We start from the raw sequence: 19,298 nt of genomic DNA on the forward strand, positions 1-19,298 counted from the left end.
AATACATTTAGAGGTTGTTTCATCCTAAAATAGATGGTTACAAAAATGTTGAATGAATCACATTGTTGACTAAAGAGAGGCCCAAATAAGTTAGAAGCTTAACATTAGGCCAGTCACACTACATCTATGTTACTAGAGTCAGTAGTGCCAGGAAATTTTCTGGGGCACTGTAGCTCAGTCATGTGTACAGCTAATTGGTAGAGCAGTTGCTAGCATAGATTTTGGCATACACACAATTCGTGTGTTACCAAGGTGCCTTTTCTGGTACACATTTTGTATGTTATCATCTTGTTCTGGTTGCTAACAGGTTAATGATATGGATGCAGGCTGCACTTTGATAGCTGGCCTCTGTGCCACAGAGCAGTCCTTGGGTTATTTACTAGTAGATACACAGTCCCAATTTCAGGTGAGATTTGATCCCTTGTGTCCACATTGAGAAGAATTAAACTTCAGGGAAGAAAATAAAAGTTGCTCTTTGAACTTGAGAAGCAGTCTCACAAGTTTTTCAAACAGTTCTCCAGCTTTCCCATGGAACAGATACTTGTGATGAATGTCTGGCAGACAGCTAGATGCTGTAATGTTTTTTGTTAAAGATACGGGTTATAGATGGTGCAGAAATACTACTTACACAATCGTAATTTTCTCATACTTCTTCTTAGAGGTACATGATGAATATTAAATAGTAAAATTTAGGAAAAACTGCAGGAGTCTATGTCCTTGCTCTACATCTTCTCGTGGAGTTGTTCCTGATTAATATTATTTATGTGTATATCAACCAATCAGAGTGCAAAGTGTTAAAATACCATTCTTTAGAGGGCTTTAGCACTAAAAATATTAGAGGCTATAGTTAGTTGTTGCAGTTGCAAAAATCAGTGTATAAAGGTAAAGTAGACAAAAATGTCTTTCCCTCAAGACCAGCTTGGTAACAGAACTAACAACCTTGGCAATTCTTGAGAATTAAAATGCATTAAGAGCTCTCCAACTCTGAAACAGGAAACCTCAAAGAAGAGAAGGGCTCCAAACAAAACTACACAGCAAATATTGTCAGTGCAGAGAAGTCTAGGCAGAACTTTATTTAGCTTTCTCAAAGAAATACTACCAAAAAAAAAAAAAGTTATTTTAATTTATTTTTCTCACAGAGAGCATATGGATGTCAATATTTTCCACTTTATTTATAACATATGCACCTTTTGCGCAGCATACTAACTTCCACCAAAACTGAATCAAATTATTTTGAGTCTTTTCTGAGCTGTGTGGTTTAATGCCACCCAGCAATTCATGCACTTTGCTTCATTCAGCAGTACATGCACTGCTTAGCAGTTGTTAGTGTTTTCAAAGTATGGTGTGACGTGGTATGTTGTACTTCACTCACTGATCTCACTTCACTCACTGATTACTGTATTTTGTAGCCTGATTGTGTTTCACTGTATGATCTGTGTTTGATACGATTTATTCTCGTGTTTGTTTGGGTTTTTTTTGGGTGTGTGTGTTTTTTTTGTGTGTTTTGTCGGTTTTTTTTGGTATCATTGTTCAAGCAGCAGATTCTCATGCAAGGTCTATTGGGTGCAGAAGGCTGGATCTCACAAGGTTATATGGCTGAGAGGAGGCTGCAAGTGCTTTTTCACAGCCCCAGAATGAGTCAGTCTGTCTGGATGTAGGGCCCCCTAATCACTTAGCTCGATCTTCCAGATCAGAGTTTGGGAACTGCTACTTCAGGTGGTGCATTGCTGTGTATTTCCAAATAGCAATTTTGGTGATGTTTGCAACAAATGTTTACTTACGTTTCCTCCTGATTATAACCCAAAAGGTCTCTTTGCAAATGGCATCCACCCAAAAGTTCAAAGATCTTCATGTGAAATAGAAGGTGCAGAGCTCTAGGTATCACCGAGTCGCTTAGAGTTCTCAGATGCAGGCTGCAGTCCTTCTTAAATCATACAAAGGTTGAAGAAAAAGGTGGTGACTGGACTGTAGAGCTTTGGGACTGCGCAGTGAAATATTTCAGTAAGGTGAATTTCCCTGGGGCAGGTTATTAAACCTATCTCTATGACCGTCTTGTGTCAAAATATTCTGTTCTCTTACCCCTTTTTAGAGAGGTACTGCCATTGAGTCATGTAGTCCCAAAACTTGCAAGGCACAATGCATATGCACAACAGCAGTAGCTCCAAACATTCCCTTACAGAAGCCCCCTCTGCAGAATCAAAGGCACTTAGGGGAACAGAAACTTAATAGCAATGAATAAATGGTTGTAGTTATAACATGTGGAAGAAGAGTGTAAGCTCACTTTATTGGGTTGAAATGCGATTATCTTTTCAGGCGAAAGACCAGAGGGAGTAAGCACAATGTAGTTGCTTGCCACAATGGTCTGAGAATTCAGGTACCTTGGGTCCTTTTTTTCAGGCTGACCACAAATCTTACTTGAAATAACAAGGTGCACCATATAATCTTCAATCAATTTCATCATTCTTAATTGAAGATTTTCCTAAATGAGGCAGGAAACAAACAAAACAAAACAAAACAAAACAAACAAACAAAAAAAAACATGTGAGCTGCACCCCTATGGGAGGTGAGGTGCCAACACCTGCTCGGAACTTAAGCTATCTCTCTCCCAGTTAGGCGTCATGTCCAGTGATTGCTTGAAGTGCCTGCACTTGTCTTTTGGATAGAATTTGAGTGGTTGGGCATTTGTCCATGGAGTGGTTGTATTTCAAACTCCCATTTTCCAAGATAGGGTTTTAACTGTCAGGATATCAACGGGAATGGTTTATTTGTTTCCTTTCTGCCTCCCAGTGAAGTCATGTCATAACAAATGCAAGAATGATTCACTTTCTGTGGGAACCCTCCAAGTTTCTGTGCTTTTCACAAGGGCTACCTAATGTGAAATACAGAAAAAAAATCCTTAAACCTTTATGCTTCTTCTGCAAGCTACATACTTGCTCTTACTCTCACTCTCTCTCTAGCCCAAAGAATATACGTCCACTTCAGGCACTGTGGTATTTGAATACATTTCATATGTATGTATTGCCACCCTGGGAGTATTGTAGCATCAAATGGACTCAGAAGTACCAAATGTGAGTATGTGTTTCCTCTGAGGAACGCCAGTGTGTGTCATCATTAAGCAAAGTGGAAACAGCTTGTTTTTCAGGGAAGCAAAATACAAGAGTCTGGTTACATGAACGAGCAAATGTTTCTGCAGAATTATTTAATGGGAATATGGTACTAAATACCTGTTAATCTCGAATGACAAAGACTGAGCACTGGCACTACCCAGAGACAGGTTGATGGATCTGATTGGTGAGGCATGTTGGTACAGTGGAACCCTGATCAACAGTGATGGAGCAGAAGGGATTGTTTCTGTAATTTTTTTACCTTTGCTATCTAATCAAGTAAGATGCGTGGCCATCCCTGACACCAGAGCTGTGTGCAAGTCCAGCTTTTGAGGAACTGTCAGTGCAGTTCCTGAGCGTTGGCTGCAGCTTACCATCCTGCACGATAAGGCATGGCAGTGTGAATCACTGTTTGCCTCTGTAACTTTGGACTTATTTTTCAAATAAGCTTCAAGTCTTTAAATGGACCTAAACTTTTTGTTGTAAAATTGAAAGCTACAACATCCCTTACATTTGTTGGAATAAAGTCTCCTACAGACTTGAGTGTTGTTCTAATGAACAGTTGAGAAATATGTTTAATAGTTAATTTCTTCAAGGGTATAAACACATGATTTCCAGAAATAAAAAGAAACATAAAATGCTGCATACTCCTTAATAAGAAGCACAACTGAGAACGTGAAGACAATTCCTATGCTCTGCATATTACAATGCTCTCTTCTTTTTTTTTTTAAATTTTTCAGTGACAGATGCCCTAAGTGACTGAAGCTAGAATGTGTTAACTGCTGTACATGCACTCAGATCCTTGTGCCATTTGTCCGTGGGGTGTTAGTAAAAACATAAGCTGGAGAGCCATAAATATTGTTCCTAATGAGTTTCATGCAAACAAATAATGAACTCCTACAGAAGTTTTCAGGATCAAAATGTAATGTTGAATGTAATGTTTTGTTCTCACAAAATTAAAATATGTGTGAGTAGTTTTGAATAGGAGCAAATAGAAGTATAAGGCTTTCTATTACTACTAGAGAAGTTTAAGTCTTTGTAACTGAGTTAAAGGAAAAACTTTGACAAGGTCATGGGTACAGCATTGTAAGTGAGCTATAGTCAACAGCAGTACACATTTGAGACTGCAGTAAGTAGATCCAGACTGATCCACTAGTTGTAACACAGGATATATGAAGTGCCCTTTGCTCTTGCTAGCAATATTTAAAGTAATCACTAATGATCACATCACCATTATGGCAAAGGAATCAAAGTTCTGAAGTTTCTGACATTGGCAGCAGAAGCACAATGTTTTTTCCTGGATTTAAACAGCAGAACATCACCAAACATATAGGTGTGTAAATAAGCAAAGAGATATTGTAACTCCTGGAAAATAATTATATCAGATCTTGGGAATATCAGAATGAATCATATTTGGTGGGTGGTTTTTTGTTTTTTGTTTTTTTTTTTTTGTTTGTTTGTTTTTTTTTTTTTTTTTTTTTTGTGGGAGGGGGGAATACATGTATATCTCATCACTCATTTCACAACCCAATGAAGCATGGCTCCGGTGATCCTTACAGCAGCTTATTTGTGTAAGGTATTTTATTCCTTCTGACTGAGATAGTGTGAATTCTACCTTTCAGGTAAATGGCATTGGCTGCTTCACACTATTTCGAATTCTTCACAACCTACAGCAGTTTTAATGGTGCCCAAGTGGAAATACTTGAGCAAGTACTCTAAAGAAGTTCCACTTACTTGCCTTTTATAGTCTTTTGACACCAATCCATAGCTAAAATTCCATTAGGAAATGAGGCAGTTGTTCTTAATACTGAGGTAGAACAAGTTAGCAAGGGAGTGATGTCTTTGATCTTTATGAAGAACCATAAAGACTGTCCCATAAAGACTGGATGCTTTTTAACTGCATGATGGCTGCTGATATTGTTTCCAGGGTATCCTGATTGCATTACATAAATTCAGAGTGATCTTAGGTTCTTACAGATCTCTAAAAGTCTGACTGAAGTCAGCATAGTTCTCTGTCTCCCACATACCTACCAACACAACTTGCTAAAAGAGTAGCGATGAGGTGAAGTCTGCTTTCTGTGTGCCAGAGGAGGTTTGGGACAGATCCGTGACTGTACCTATTCAGTACATTCAACCATGTTTCACTCCAATGCATTAGATCCCTGACCCATTTAAAGCCATGCTGATGTCTCCCTAACTGCAGAAATCCATCCAGACTCTCAAGTTGCAGCGATGACTTTTTTTTTTCTTGCAGCTACTGGATGCACAGGTCAGAAAGAGAGAAACCAGGCACACTGGAAATCCCTCGATGTCAGTTCCTGTGTCAGGCATTGGAATGGGTTGCCTAAGGAGGTGGTGGAGTAACTTCCCTGGGGGTGTTTAAGGAGGGGTTGGATGTGGTGCTTAGGGACATGGTTTGGAGTGTGATAGTGGTGTTTGGGGGATGGTTGGACCAGATGGTCATGGAGGTCTTTTCCACCCTTAATGACTCTATGATTCTGTGATTCTAAGGATGTGTGCAAGTACTGTGAGCACCCTGAAAGCTACTGCAGGTTCACAGTGCTGACCTGCCTGCTTACCACCTCACAAACAGCAGGCAGGCCTGAGCAGCTGAAGTCTTTTTTTGGGGGGAGGGAGAAGGGAGCAAAAAGAATGGTGGCTTTGGGGTGCATTTTGAGTGAAAAAAAAACCGCTGTTTTACAGTCAGTTCTGCAGCATACGGTGAATTCAGTGGCCCAAACTCGTGAGGACGAGAGACCCCAACAACATCCAGACCCAGCCTGAAGCCCACAGTGCTGGGGTCAGGGGCTGCGGGGGCTGTCTGCCCTCCCGGATATACGGGACCAGGCCGCCCCCCGGCAGCCTCCCCCGCCGCCTGCCGCCCGGTCACCACACGGCGAGGCCCAGCGGCCGTCCTGCCGGTCGCTGTCGCCGGCCAAGGGCTGGGCACGGCCGGCCGCGGTCCCGCCCGCCCGGCGGGGCGGTGGTGGCTCCCGCCGTGCCTCCCGGCGCATAAAGGCGAGCGGCGGGGGCCGGCCGGGGGTGTGGTGGGGGTGGCAGCAGCCGGCGATGGAGCAGCCGGTGCAGACGGAGATGTGGAAGGCGAGGAGCCTGGAGGAGCTGGTGCGCATCCTGCACCGGCTTTTCGCCGAGGACAAAGTCAGCGTGGAGGAGGTGCAGGCGCTGATGGAGTCCTACGAGAGCAACCCCGAGGAGTGGCTGCAGTACGCCAAGTTCGACCAGTACCGGTACGGAGCCGCTCCGCCGCCCGGGCACGGGCAGGGGGCAGCCCAGGGGGGCGGCCCCCGGGACCCCCGGGGCGGTGGCGCTCAGAGGAAGGCGGCCCCGAGCGCAGCCGGGGCCGGGGCAGCCCCGGGGGGGGCTTGGCGGTGCTTCCCCGGAGGCTCCGGGGCGCTCCCGCTGCGCCCCCAGCCCCGGTGTGAAAGCGAGGTGGCCGGCAGGATCCTCCGGGACGGGAGAGCCTCTCCTGGCCCCGCTATCCTACGAGCATCATCCTGCTGCTGCGACTCTCCTGGCTGCCTATCTCCGGTGGGATCCGATGGCGAAATTGTGGCAGGGAGTGGGAAGCGAAGTAGAGAGGGGGGTGGAAAAATGTGTGGTAACATTGGAAGGGTGCACGGCAGCCTTGGTGTTGGCTGGCTGTGCTGAAATAGCAGCGCTTGAGAAGCTGGGTCAAGTGCCAGCGTTGATTGCTTATGTTCCGACAGCATGCAAGAAATACGTCTGCAGACAGACTGTGGATGCAGTAAGAGGCAGCATATAGGTACAAACCTACTTTGCTGCAAGCATCCTATCGATTACAGCCTTATGAAGAACCTAATTTAAAAATAAATAAATAAATAAATCAGTTGGCATCAGTGCACTTTCTATGTGCCTGTGCTTGCATCTTTTAGACAAGAACGAGGTGTCCTGCGTGGGCTTATATATTTGACTTGCTTGGCAAAGTAAGCCCTGATAATCGTGACTGAAGCTAAAGCAAAAACAGGAGGTCCCGGTGGGTTATTTGCACCATAGCAGCCAGAATCCCAAGCCCCAGTTCGGTAGGCAGTGCTAGGTTAAAGGTTGATCTTAGAGGTCTTTTCCAACCAAAATGTCTCTGTGGTTCATTGCGATTAGAGCCCCTGTATGGAGAGGAATGCTTAGAGCAAAATCCCAGGCCCTTCTCCAGGGAGCTTCTCAACAAGAGGCAAGCGACAGCTCGGGAGAGGCTTTCAGGGGGCACAAGGAACCAAACCTAAGAGGTGGCTATTAACACAAAATGTTTTCAAGCCACAGAAGCAAAGCCAGAAAAGCCTCTAGAAGGCTTAATGTTTGTAAGAAAATCTATGATACACTTTGTTTAGGAGCAGATGCTGGCAGAAATTTCACCACAGGTATTTTATCCACACCAAAGGGCTACAGTACAAGATGTAGAACTTTGAGGGAAAGGAGTACCATGTATGGAAAGCCTGACATCTTTTCTTTTTTGACCTAGTACAAATGAGTGCTGTGTAACACAAAGAAAGCCAAGAATATCCAAAAAGAGCTGTAGAAGAATGTAACTATGTATTTTTCTTTTCTTTCCTTTTTTTTTTTTTTTTTTTTTTCATTGCAGTCCTCTGTTTCTAATTATAAGCCAGCTGCTGGAGTGACTTCATTCAATAACTATTTTGATTTGATCCTGTCTACCACTCTAAGCTTGGACTCGCAGTTCCCAAACTGTGATCATTTATGTAATTCAATCGCAATACTACTGTCAAATATTAACTATGTCCAGTTTTTTTTTCTTCCCAGAAAAAGTACTTTCACAACAACAGCTTAAAAGTCCAATTTCACTTTTTCCAAGGAAACCTTGGCTTTCAAGAGAAAGGGGAAAAAAAAAAAAAAAAAAGATGTTTATAGTCACAACCTTCCTTCACAACAATGTTTATATAGTTTTGTGTTTTATAGGCATATCAGTACAGTAAAAAGCAAACACTTTGTATTTCAGGTATACAAGAAATCTTGTGGACAATGGAAATGGAAAGTTCAACTTGATGATCTTGTGCTGGGGTGAAGGGCATGGCAGGTTCGTATCCAAAGATTATGGTTTTAGCAAACAGATATAAAGCTACCATATCTTTCACTGTCATGTAAGAGGAAAAACAATCAGCTCTACCTGAGCTATTAGAAAATGTCTGGTAACTAAGCAGTGCAGAACTCCTAAGTGTTCCTTTGGAATAGAAGACCTGAATACTTGGTTTATTTTTTTTGGCAATGTTGTCTCTCACAGTCATTTTTAGAGCATTTAAAAATGCTCTGGCCAAATCGTGTGCTCCTTCTGTTGGAGGAAATTTTTAATCCCAGAGACACTGTGGGTCCTCTGGGCAGGGCAGGTTGGTCAGACCCTGCTGGTTCTCAGAGTTCCTCACTTTGTTGTGGAAGCAGGACCTGGTTCAGCTTAAACAGTCCTCGTTCTCTCATGTTTAAATCCAACCTCTGTGACATGACAAAAAAAACTAGGTTGGGGTTAGAACTGTGGTTCTAGGTTCAGGCATCCCACCTCTCTCAAAGCAGACCATGCTGCTGGTGTGCCTCCAGAGTTGTGCATGCAGACCATACCCTGGACACCGTACCCTGGACTGTGTAGTCCTACAAACGTGAGGGCAGGATCTTGGAGTGTCTTTTGCAAGATGTTGGATAAAGCACAGTATGGAATAACAAAACTTGCAGGTTTTCTGATTGTCCTTGGATATAAATAGAAACCATGAGGAGCTGCTGGGATGTTTTTATTATTTGTTTTAATTGAGAATGCATTCTGAGCATTTATGGTGTTCTCTAGGGAATGCCATGGAGTTATACCCAGAGAGATGTAGGAACACAGCCCACCACCTCTATTCCTTCTGGGCTATTCCCACAAAGACTGTAATTTATGTCAAACTATGTTTGGGTTGGATGAGTATTTGCTAGAGCTAGATTGAGACCACAAGCTGGTTTTTTGCTTCCTACATGGGTAGGATCAGATTGTTCTCATGGCTTGTAGAAGGACCATGACAACGTGGCATTTGTGAACTGTTCTATGCCTGAAGCAAGCTCTGCTCTCTTGGCATCTCGTTTTACAGGGAAACTTTGACATTTGTTTATTGAAAACAGTAATGTACAAGTACCAAGTTTTTGATTGAAACTTGTTAGCACTGTACCAAAGGGAGGGCCAAATTCCCCTTTCCTCCACAAACCCAATGAGTAGACAGCTCTCCCTTTGGCTTAATCCTATTGACTGCTCTAACAGTTAGTCTTCTATTTTAAATAAAAATAAAGCCCAAACCCAACTGTGTATGTACTGAATATGTCTCTAAATGTAGCAATTAAAGCATACCTCTGAGCAAGGAGACAGATGAAAGAAACATACAGATCATGATAGATCCTGCTGTTTATTCACTGCCACTGCAGTGAAATTGTATTTATCGATGGTTGTACTTAGAGTCAGAGGTACAGCATTTTCTATATTCAGCAAATGCCTGTGTATTCCACCAGTAAAAAGTCCATAGAAATTAACTGGAAGTAATTGTTTTTTCCTGTGTTTTGGAGGGGAATATGGTGGCTCTGGAAATACTAGATATATTTGCAACATTATACTGGCCTCTGCCTGTGGTCACTTCAGAGAGCAACATTTTGTTTCTTGGCCCACAAGAATTAGTGTTCTGAAGATCTTTTTCTGTCCTCCTCCAGGCTTTCTTTGGTAAGGTCCAAAGTTGACCAAAATCTGACTTTTCCCAAAGTTCTGCTGTATGTAAGTTTACCTGGATATATTTCCAATGTAGCATTTTAAAGTAGGCCTATCATAGTCACTCTGTTTTTTGTTTTGTTTTGTTTTGTTTCCTAAGACCATGCATGATCCAAGTGCAATAGCATATCATTTTGGGGCTACATCCAGATAATGTATGCTATGCCATCTGTTCTATTTGCTGTACTTAAATTAGATATGCATATCATACTGAGTTAGGTTATTCTTTTCACATATATAGCAGCATCCATGATCACACTGATTCACACTGCTTTATGAAGATCCTCCAAGGAAATCTAAAGGAGACACTGTTTGAATGGCCTGAGAAAAAAGGAAATGGTGAAATGACTAAGAAATCAGAGCGAGTTTTGAGAGAAAATCAATGTGCCTATATTAACGGTAAGCTCTTCTAATAGTTTGTTTGACAGCTACCCATCCCTGAGTCTTACTCCGAAGAAAAGTGTTTGTATGCTCTCCAAATAGTCTCCTACCTCTAACAGTCTCTTGCTAATGGTGTTTTGCATGGTTGTTAAAGAATTGGGCTCTTTTGCTTCTGCACAAACCCCACATTTATGCTCAGTAAAACAAAAAACAAGTCCATTAACTCCCTCATGACACATTGCAACAATTGCTCAATACTTAAACGTTCCAGATAGCTCCTTTACACCAAACAGCCTTCAGCACTGTGCTGCAAATAACTACTTGAAATTGCTAGTAAACTTACAGCTTAAATAGTATTTAGTGAGAAATAAGGAAATCAAATAGTTTAATTGCTGCTTTTTTTTTTCTTCTTCTCAGATAAATAATCCTTTTGGACAGTTGTGGAAATCCTAGGGAAAAAAAAATACAAAAGCTGTCTATGGAATAAACAGAACAAGCAAAGGCCCTGATGCTCAGTGTTAGTTTTGTCCAAATCAACAGAAGAGTACGGTGCTGAAGTTCAGTGTCAGCAAAAATGGATAAGCTTGAGCATTTCAATCTACAAAGCAAATGCCTCTTCCCACAGATGCTGAGAGACAGCTAAGTCTCTACCAGTAAGGTTGCCTAGGTATCTGGAGCCGTCCCATTACGTATATTCTTAGCTATCACCATGTTGTGCTCTTCTGGAGGCCATCTGGAAGTTGCCAGCTGGGCATAACATTCTGACCCTATGCAAGATATTATATATCATGTTGAAGAGTAATGAGTACCGCAGAACAATGGCAAAGTGCTGGAGAAAGGGACCATCTGCCTTTAAGATGATGATTCAAAAACTGGAGCACACATGTTGCAGGGCTGAGCCCTGGAACTCCCCAAGGGAGCTTCATGTCGGATAATGGATCAAGCCAGGGTGATGGTGTGGAGGAAGCCTGAGTAGCAGTCTGCAGACCTTTGTTGAAGATATACTATGTTAATTGAAAAAAAACAAAAACAAAAACAAAACATAGGACAGGAAATGCAAAAAGGAGCTTGTCATGTCTGCTGATGGACGTGGTACTCGCACACCTGGGCCATGGGTTCTTACAATCATTTAAGTTTTCCTCACTGTGTGGTTCTTTCCCATGCAAGCAATTATAGCCCATGTTCATCTTATCCAAACTTTCTCAGTTACTTAAAACAAATTTACTGTCTGAGTCTCTGAGGCAGTTTGGATCTCTGCCATGTTTCCTAACTGATAGGTGAGTTTAAAAAAAAAAAAAAAAAAAAAAGGTAAAACCAGTAGAAGAAAAATACTGATGGTATGTTAATTGCCTTAACTACTTCAACAGTGACCTACATGTTTCTGTCGTGTGCTTCTTGGTTACTGTTGTACTTTACTTTTAAGGTTAAAGCCCACTCAGCTGGGTTTATTTGGGTCTCCCATTGCATGAGCATAGAATTAGGTCTTCCTTCTACCACATCCTCTATTTAGGTAATGGCACTTGGGGCTTACACTTGAAATGTATCAGAGTTAAGAGTGCACTTATGATTCTCAGAGTATCATGACTACATTGCACAATATGAGTCTAGGTATTATATAACATATTAGTGCAAGTACAAAGGCTGAGCTGTTTTTACAGCAGGGTCATAAATTTAAATTCAAGGTCTCTTCTAAGTAACTCAAAAATTCTAGTGTAGAACAGAAATGGTTTGTTGCATGAATGTGATTCTTCATACCTTACATTTTCACCTAACAGTTTGGTTTCTACTCCAGTGTCCCAGCAAACACCATTACTTCATTAGTAGCCACACAATAGACAGTGCTGTATTTTATTACAAATTCAGTTATGCTTGCTAGTAAGCTAAGGTTGGAAGTTTGCCAGTCACTAGTAATTTGTCACCTTAGTCAAAAGATCAGACAAATGAGAAGCCTGTTCTTCTCTAAACTAATAAACTGGAAGGATTAATTACTAAACAGATGCCAGCAACAGAAGACAACTACATTTTTCCCCTTGAGTCCATGCCCCAAATAAAAGTAGCTGTCTGTTACCATGCCTGATACCCTTGTTACTGTACTTAATTTAACAATATTAAATTGTTAAATAATTGTTGTTAAAATGATTAGCAATAAAAAAACTTCTGCCCTGTAAAATTTCTTGCTATATTTTTTAGAAAATCTAACTTCCCTGCTTCTAGAATACCTAGAACAATGGTATCTCCTAGGAAAGTAAATAACCTCAAGCTTCTTTGGAAATGATAGCTTGAAAATAAGTGATAGTATGGTCTTCCTTAGGCTTCTCTGGATTTCTTTTGGCCTTTAACCTGTAGCAGATAATCCAGTGTTCTAGGAGGTGCAGAAGGCAGTAAAGTAATCTGAAGTATTTAGGAACCAGTGATGGAGATCAGCATCCAAATTCCCTGTACTGAGTTTTGCGGTGCCCATAAAAGTGCAGGTATGCCTAACTGGCTGGCTCATGAATTTAAGTTTGGATGGCATTTTTTCCAGGTATCTGAGATCTCATTAAATCTTCCTGTTAATGCAACTTCTTGTTTCATGCCCTCTCTTGTGTAGACTCCATTGGCCTGCACCGTGTGGAGAACATAAGCCACACAGAGTCTGCCGTCAGCCTGCATTTGTACAGCCCACCCTTCGACAGCTGCAACACCTTTGACCAGAGGACTGGACACAAACACAAAGTCAAGATGACCTTCTACAGCCAGTTTGGAGAACGGACTCTCTGTGTAAGTAGGAGATGGCACACAGTCTTTGACTGTGTTCAGCCCTTGACTGAACGCTGCCACATGTGGGGATGGGGCTGAGGGGCTGCACTCCTGCCTTCATTTATCAGAGCAGTGGCTCTGATAAACTGCTGCTTGCAACAGGCAGGAGTTCCTGGGGCATCCAGGTATGACATCAGCATGAAGCCTATTTCCAAATAGTACTCAATTTGTCTGTTAGCACTTCCCTGGTATGCAGTACTCTGCTTCGTGAGAAAGGAAAGTAATGCAGCCATGTGTTTTATAAATGGGAAAACTGAGGCTGAAAACTTACTGTGTATGATGACATTGGATTTGGCTGCTCTGCTCACCACCCCCTTTTTCCTTGCCTGTGGACTCAGGCAGGTTTTGTGAGGGTTGGAATAGCCTTCCTCTCCTTGATCAGCAGATCAGTTCTGTGCTGAGAAATGAGAATTTGGCTGTTAGTTGAGTGTCTTCAGACAGCAGATGATGGTAAATACAACCTAGTCAATGGAAAACAGTGAAGCAGACAGATTGTTTTAGCCAATTTAAGTCATGTGTAACATTTCCTGCCTAGACTGTTCTGCCAAAAGCATCAAGTTTCAAGTCCGTTTTTTTTTAAATCTCATAACTTACTGTGAATGGAAGCAATTTTTAATAAATTTAATGTGATTCCTTAAAATTGAACCTTTGAAATGGAAAGATAGGCTTTTAAAGACAGTAGGCTGGTTGTCTGTTGTCTGCATTCTTGAGAAACAACACAAGATTCTACTTAGGTAGAACAAAAATCTTAAAATCAGCTTTGGGGTAGGTACCAAGCTAGGATATCTGGGAGAGTATAATAGGGCTCTTTTTGGCACTCTTCCATGCATTGGAAAACTAGACTATTAATGAGGGGTGAAAAGATAAATTCTTGCTGGTCAGCCATCCAGAGTTTCAAAGACTGTTTTTTCTTAGGTACAGAACACTTTCACCTTTCACTGAAGCCAGAAATTCAGTACTCAGGAGTTTCATGGAGTAAGCCTTTAGTAAGATCCTATTAAAATTTTATATAATTGACAGGACAATGTAATTATTTCTTTGAAGCTTGTCACATTAAATGGTTACCTTACCAAACAGCTGAAACACCAACTTTAACCTTCCCAAGTTTGAAAGCTCTTTGAGAAAGTAAACTCAAATTTATACTTCAGATTTTAAAGGAAAATGAACGTGGAAAACTGTTTAGCAAAATTCACATGAGAATGCAGTATTTGCTTGCTTCCTTTTCATTTTAAGTGCTTATTGAATATGAAAAATGTAAGATAACAAGTGAAACCAGATATTTTGACTTGGACAGTTTTTACACTCTTGATCTGTAACCAACTGGCAACATTGGTACCTTTTGTGGGAAACTGGATCTGGCTTACAGGATAGAGGTAAATCTTAATCACTGGGTCTCTTTCATGAATTCCTGTAAATGAAATTCCAGTGAAAAAGTGGTGGCTGGCTGGGGCCATCCAGCTGTCTGAAATGACTTCAGACTACAAAAACCTTCTGGTCTGGGTGAGGGTTTCTGGAAAGCTCACTGGAAACTCAGGCTTTCTTCTGCTTACAGATCTCAAAAGTACATACAGAGGCAGAGAGCTATAAGTTAAAAATGCACAGAGAGTAATGTGAAGCACATGTGCATATCTTTTACTAGTGAGAATATCTGCCTAACCAAACATTCAGTGCTTCCCATTTGCCTTACGTTTTTCTGCAAGAAAAACACTCAGGTAAATCCCTAATGGCTTCTGACCACACTGAAGTCTTAATTAACTAGTTCTGCAGTAAAGACTTAAATAAATTAGATAGGCCTAATAACTAAAATAATAAGTAGATATGTTACCAAGGCCTTGTCTGTGGAAGTGACTGTTTGCACAGTCCAGGTACAAACCATAAGAATACTGATGCAAAAGCTCATTGAGGAAAGGCTGTTTTTGCTATGGGTGCCATAGCACATCAGAAGTTCTTGCTACCAGAGATTCTGCTGGGGAAGGAGGTTCCTTGCTGATATCTGCCTTTCAGGCTGGACTTCCAGTTTCAGTCAGACCAATGTGACCTTGGGGAGAAAAGGAGGACGTTCTCCTCAGCTGTCTCATGGTCATGATCACAGCCAATGGATGGGGAGGCTGATTTTGCCAGATGCATAGTACCCTCTGTAAAACATGGGGAATGTCTTGCAAGCTGTACTGAAAAGAAATACAGCAAGTCTTGTAAGGCACTGAGCTACCCTGATGATAAATCCCATGCAGAGCACATGAAGCACGGTTTCTGCCTCTTTTCTTAAAGAAGCAACCTTTTCTCTTCCCTTTCAGGCAACGGCAGTGCCACAGGAGAACAACTGAGAAGTGCCAGCACATGTTTGCACAAGACCTGCTGAATGTTGAACTGGGGACAGAAGACTTGCATGGCTCAGGCCGGCAGCCATCTCTTTCTATACCTTGTACATAGACCTACACTAGGGCAGCTTCCAGCAAACCCCGTTCCCTGAGTGAATGGTGATAATGGGCACTAGGCTAACTAGTGCTGTCAACTACTTCAGAGGTTAGATGCCTTTCCTTAGGCTATTGCCAAGTCAGAATTAAGTAGTTTGTTTTCTGATTCTAGCCTCCTTTTAATTTCGCTTCAGAAACCACATTGAGAATATCAGAAATAAGGTTTTTAAATATCTGACACTACTTAATAGGCCTACATGTATGTATGCTCTCAGTGTACTTAATAAACACATAAACTTCTAAGCTTCCAGTCATTTGTACCTATGGGTAGCACACTAGATACAACTAACAGCAGATTTTTGTTATTGTCTTCTAGGTTTTAACGCTCTAGGCCATTTTGTTAGTTTTGTGCATTTTTTACTTTTTTTTTTTTTACAATTTCATTTGTCAGATCTTGTTTTAAATGAGAGCAGTGAAATGCTTCATATACAATGATTTTCAAAACTGATTGGGCAGAAATTTGGGATTTTAATAAAACTAATCAAACAATGCATCTAATGTCCAGTTTCCAAAGTGTTCTGTATAGCTACTGAAGTCCTTTCAGGTAACTGAAATAAAACTGGATTTGTGCATAAATTTCAAAGTTTTCAGCCTTTTTTTCTTGGTAACTAAGATATTCATCACACTTTACTAATATTCACATTGCTCCTGAACATCAAAGTATTTTCCAAGCAATAAGCTTTCAGAAAAGGCTTTAGAAAGTCAGAAGTATTTCAAATATTCAAAGAATCCTGATCCCAATTAAGTTAATGGGAGATTTGCCATTGAGTTCACTGATGCTTTGTAATATCCTCAAGTTTTAGTTAAAGGAAAGCACCACCTTGAAAAAAAGAGTTAATTCTAATTAAATGCATGAAAATAAGTGAAATCACCCTCACTGAGGCTGTCCTGTTCACTTAACACAACTAGTACGTAAGACAAAGAATCTGTAGAGTCTGTTAGTCTCTGAGGTAACTGCTTATTGCTCAATAAGCAATATAAGTTCTAACATTACCCCTTTTAGATGAGTCATATATTTCCCTCTATCTTGACCAGCCCAGCAAATACAATATTTGCTTGATGAGACCCTGTTTTCCTGTTTTCAGAAACGCTCCTTCAGATTTCCAAACAATGTTTAAGCAGTGTCACTGTGTTTAAATGAAACTAACTTTGAGCTGCAGGTATTCTGAGAGCCCATGGGAAAGCTATAGGTGCTTTGTCAGGGGAGAGAAAGGGTATCTAAGGAACAGATGAAGAGAAATGAAAGACAAACTGGACCTAAAGGGAAAAGAACAGGGGGAATCATCAGTAGTAAGCAGGGATTGTCTGCATGAGGTGGACCTGGAGGCTATGCCAAAGTGGGGATCAAGGGGACATGTGGCCCCTAACTGGAAGCCACTTTAAGAGCACTGACACCGTGAGCATAAATAATCTACTGTGATTTTTTCTGGGGTCTGGCATGCCCTAAAATTTAGCATGTTTCTTTCTCATTCACTATGAATCAGTTCCTGGAAAATCTTGTCAAGCCAGGTGTTGGGCTTTAGCTTTTTAATTTGACACCACTCAGGTTGCTGTGAGGATGTCACAACATCAGAAACAAGTGATGCTGGCAGGCACCAGTGGAGGCTGTGTCAACCAGCAACCCTGCTAATGGGTTATCTAGAGCAGGTAGCTGCGGCTTTGTCCAGTTGGGTTTGGAGCACCACAGTTTTGCTTACTAGGTAAAATTAAAGGGCATACTCAACAGCTCACAGAGCACAGGTCACTCAAGCCAAAGGAAATGGGAAGTTCAGAGAGACAGCCAGGAAACAAAGCTGCAGTGAGGTCAGCAGCTAGCTGTACTGAGATCAACAATATAGAATCTCATACAGTACTCCAGGTAGCCACACCCATACCTAGCAAGTTAGCCAGAGGAAATGTAAGCAGAATAGATGGAAACCCTCTACACAAATTGGCTCAAACAGTGTTTACCCATGGTAAATTGGGCGTTGCACAAAACACTACAGGAATTCCAGTGTTTCAAAATATGGTACTATCCAGGTACTTATGCCTGCCATATTAGAAACAAGAGGGTTGCATACCCAACATAAGGGGCATTAATGCAAGAAACCTCAAGAGAAATCATGAATTTGTTTCAGAGTCTATAGAACATACACCACAGCTGCGTTTTTGCTAAACCATAAGCACTACGTATCTTGTGCTCTGAACGAACAAACTAACAGCTACTGAGAGCCATACTGAATCAATAAATGTCATGCGATATAATGAAGAGAGTCACATTTTCACTTGCACAAATGTGTTCACATAACCTATACTGGCTTAAAACATAGAAACCAGCAATGGCAAGATAGTATTTGCACATTATTATGGATGAACAGCCAATGTGTTAAACCTTCTAGCATATGAAAATACTTGAGATTCAGACCAGCACTAACTGGCTAACTGATGAGGTAGCAACATGCTGTGGGCTGACAATTAGCTTTCACTGGGCAACGAACAGACATGTAGTGTTTCATATGCTTTCAGCTGGGTACAAGCTATAGAGTAGGGTTACTGAATTAAAGAGAGCTAGTTCAACATTTACCTGGGTTACTGCTAAGATTGCTAAGTGGTGAGAAACACTGCTCTAAACTATTAATACTACTAAATCATTTAGGCTGGCAAAGCAGGAGGAAGTCATTCTGAGTGTGGTTTGGTGAGCTAACTAAGAACCCTGTGAAGGAGCTTCAACAGAAAGATGTAGGGAGGTCAAGTAATGCCAGGAATAGAGAGCGGTATTTACATGAATTTAGCCAATTCCAAGGGTTTGGTGGTTTTGTCATCATTGTTGTTGTTGTTTTGGAGAGTCATTATTAGAAATGTTGCAAGAAGAGGAGTGGTTTATCAAAGACATGTTGTACCTGGGGAGGCTCTGTAGCTAAGAATGCCTGCTTATGCAGGAAAAGGCTGGCAACAGGGACTCCTCTGGGAATGGAAATGACGTCCTGGATTGTGTGGCTGTGGCTGATGAAGTCCACACAAGATCGTCAAGTATGATGTGGGGGTTTCCACCTACGTGTAACCAGCAAGCGAGCAGCTTTTTCTCTTCCTATGCTGAGGTGTGGGAACCTGGAAGCCTCTAACAGGCATTGTTGCAGGAGAGGGTCCCTTGCCCTGTAAACATTGTTTCTCGGTTCATGAGACAATTGAGACTAGAGTTGCTTTCATTCTAACTCACTACAAAATCTTAAACAAATTAGTGCCATTTTTTTATTTAAGCCTAGATGACACTTGTCTAAGTGTCTTGACTTTATTCCTCTTCTTTTGTCAACACAGAGAAGAACAGAGAGGAATCAAAATCTATACTGCATGTAGCTCTGCTTCCATTACAAAGTTTTTCCTAAGCCACAAAGATACAAGATGTGCTATTCACTAGCTAATCTTTATAGTTATTATTCACACTCCTGTCACACTAAAGAGAAAGCTATGTTGCAAGGATATAGCCCTCCCAAGGTTAAAAGAGGTGGTGTGCCTACAGTGACTCTTCGAAAAGAGTAGATTTGAAGCTCAGTACTTTCCAATCATTATATATATTCTACTCCTGCCAACATACCTCACAAAAGCCTTTGCCATCCTTAAAACGTTAGAGAGTCTTACATTCCAGGCACAGGCAGTAGCTCCAGCCCCTCTGACCAGTAATGGGAGCAAAGCCACCATCAGTGAACTGTGCAGCCCTTCATGGCTACTTCTGCCCCCTTTGTGAAGCTTTATTCAATAATTAGATCCCAAATATTTGACTCCTTTTGGTACTTAGAACTA

General features: G+C 41.4%; 1 protein-coding gene across 1 annotated transcript; it reads left to right on the plus strand.

Annotated features, from left to right (window-relative positions):
• The first annotated feature begins 6,111 nt into the window (after positions 1–6,111).
• On the plus strand, positions 6,112–16,097 carry CDO1 (cysteine dioxygenase type 1). The gene is made up of 5 exons (XM_027446576.3): positions 6,112–6,352; positions 8,095–8,172; positions 10,109–10,266; positions 12,839–13,008; positions 15,342–16,097. Exons 1-5 carry the CDS (start codon positions 6,174–6,176, stop codon positions 15,369–15,371), a joined length of 615 nt encoding a protein of 204 aa, XP_027302377.1. The 5' UTR covers positions 6,112–6,173; the 3' UTR covers positions 15,372–16,097.
• The last annotated feature ends 3,201 nt before the right edge of the window (positions 16,098–19,298 follow it).

Source organism: Anas platyrhynchos, chromosome Z (genome assembly GCF_047663525.1).
Source record: "Anas platyrhynchos isolate ZD024472 breed Pekin duck chromosome Z, IASCAAS_PekinDuck_T2T, whole genome shotgun sequence".
NCBI lineage: Eukaryota > Metazoa > Chordata > Aves > Anseriformes > Anatidae > Anas > Anas platyrhynchos.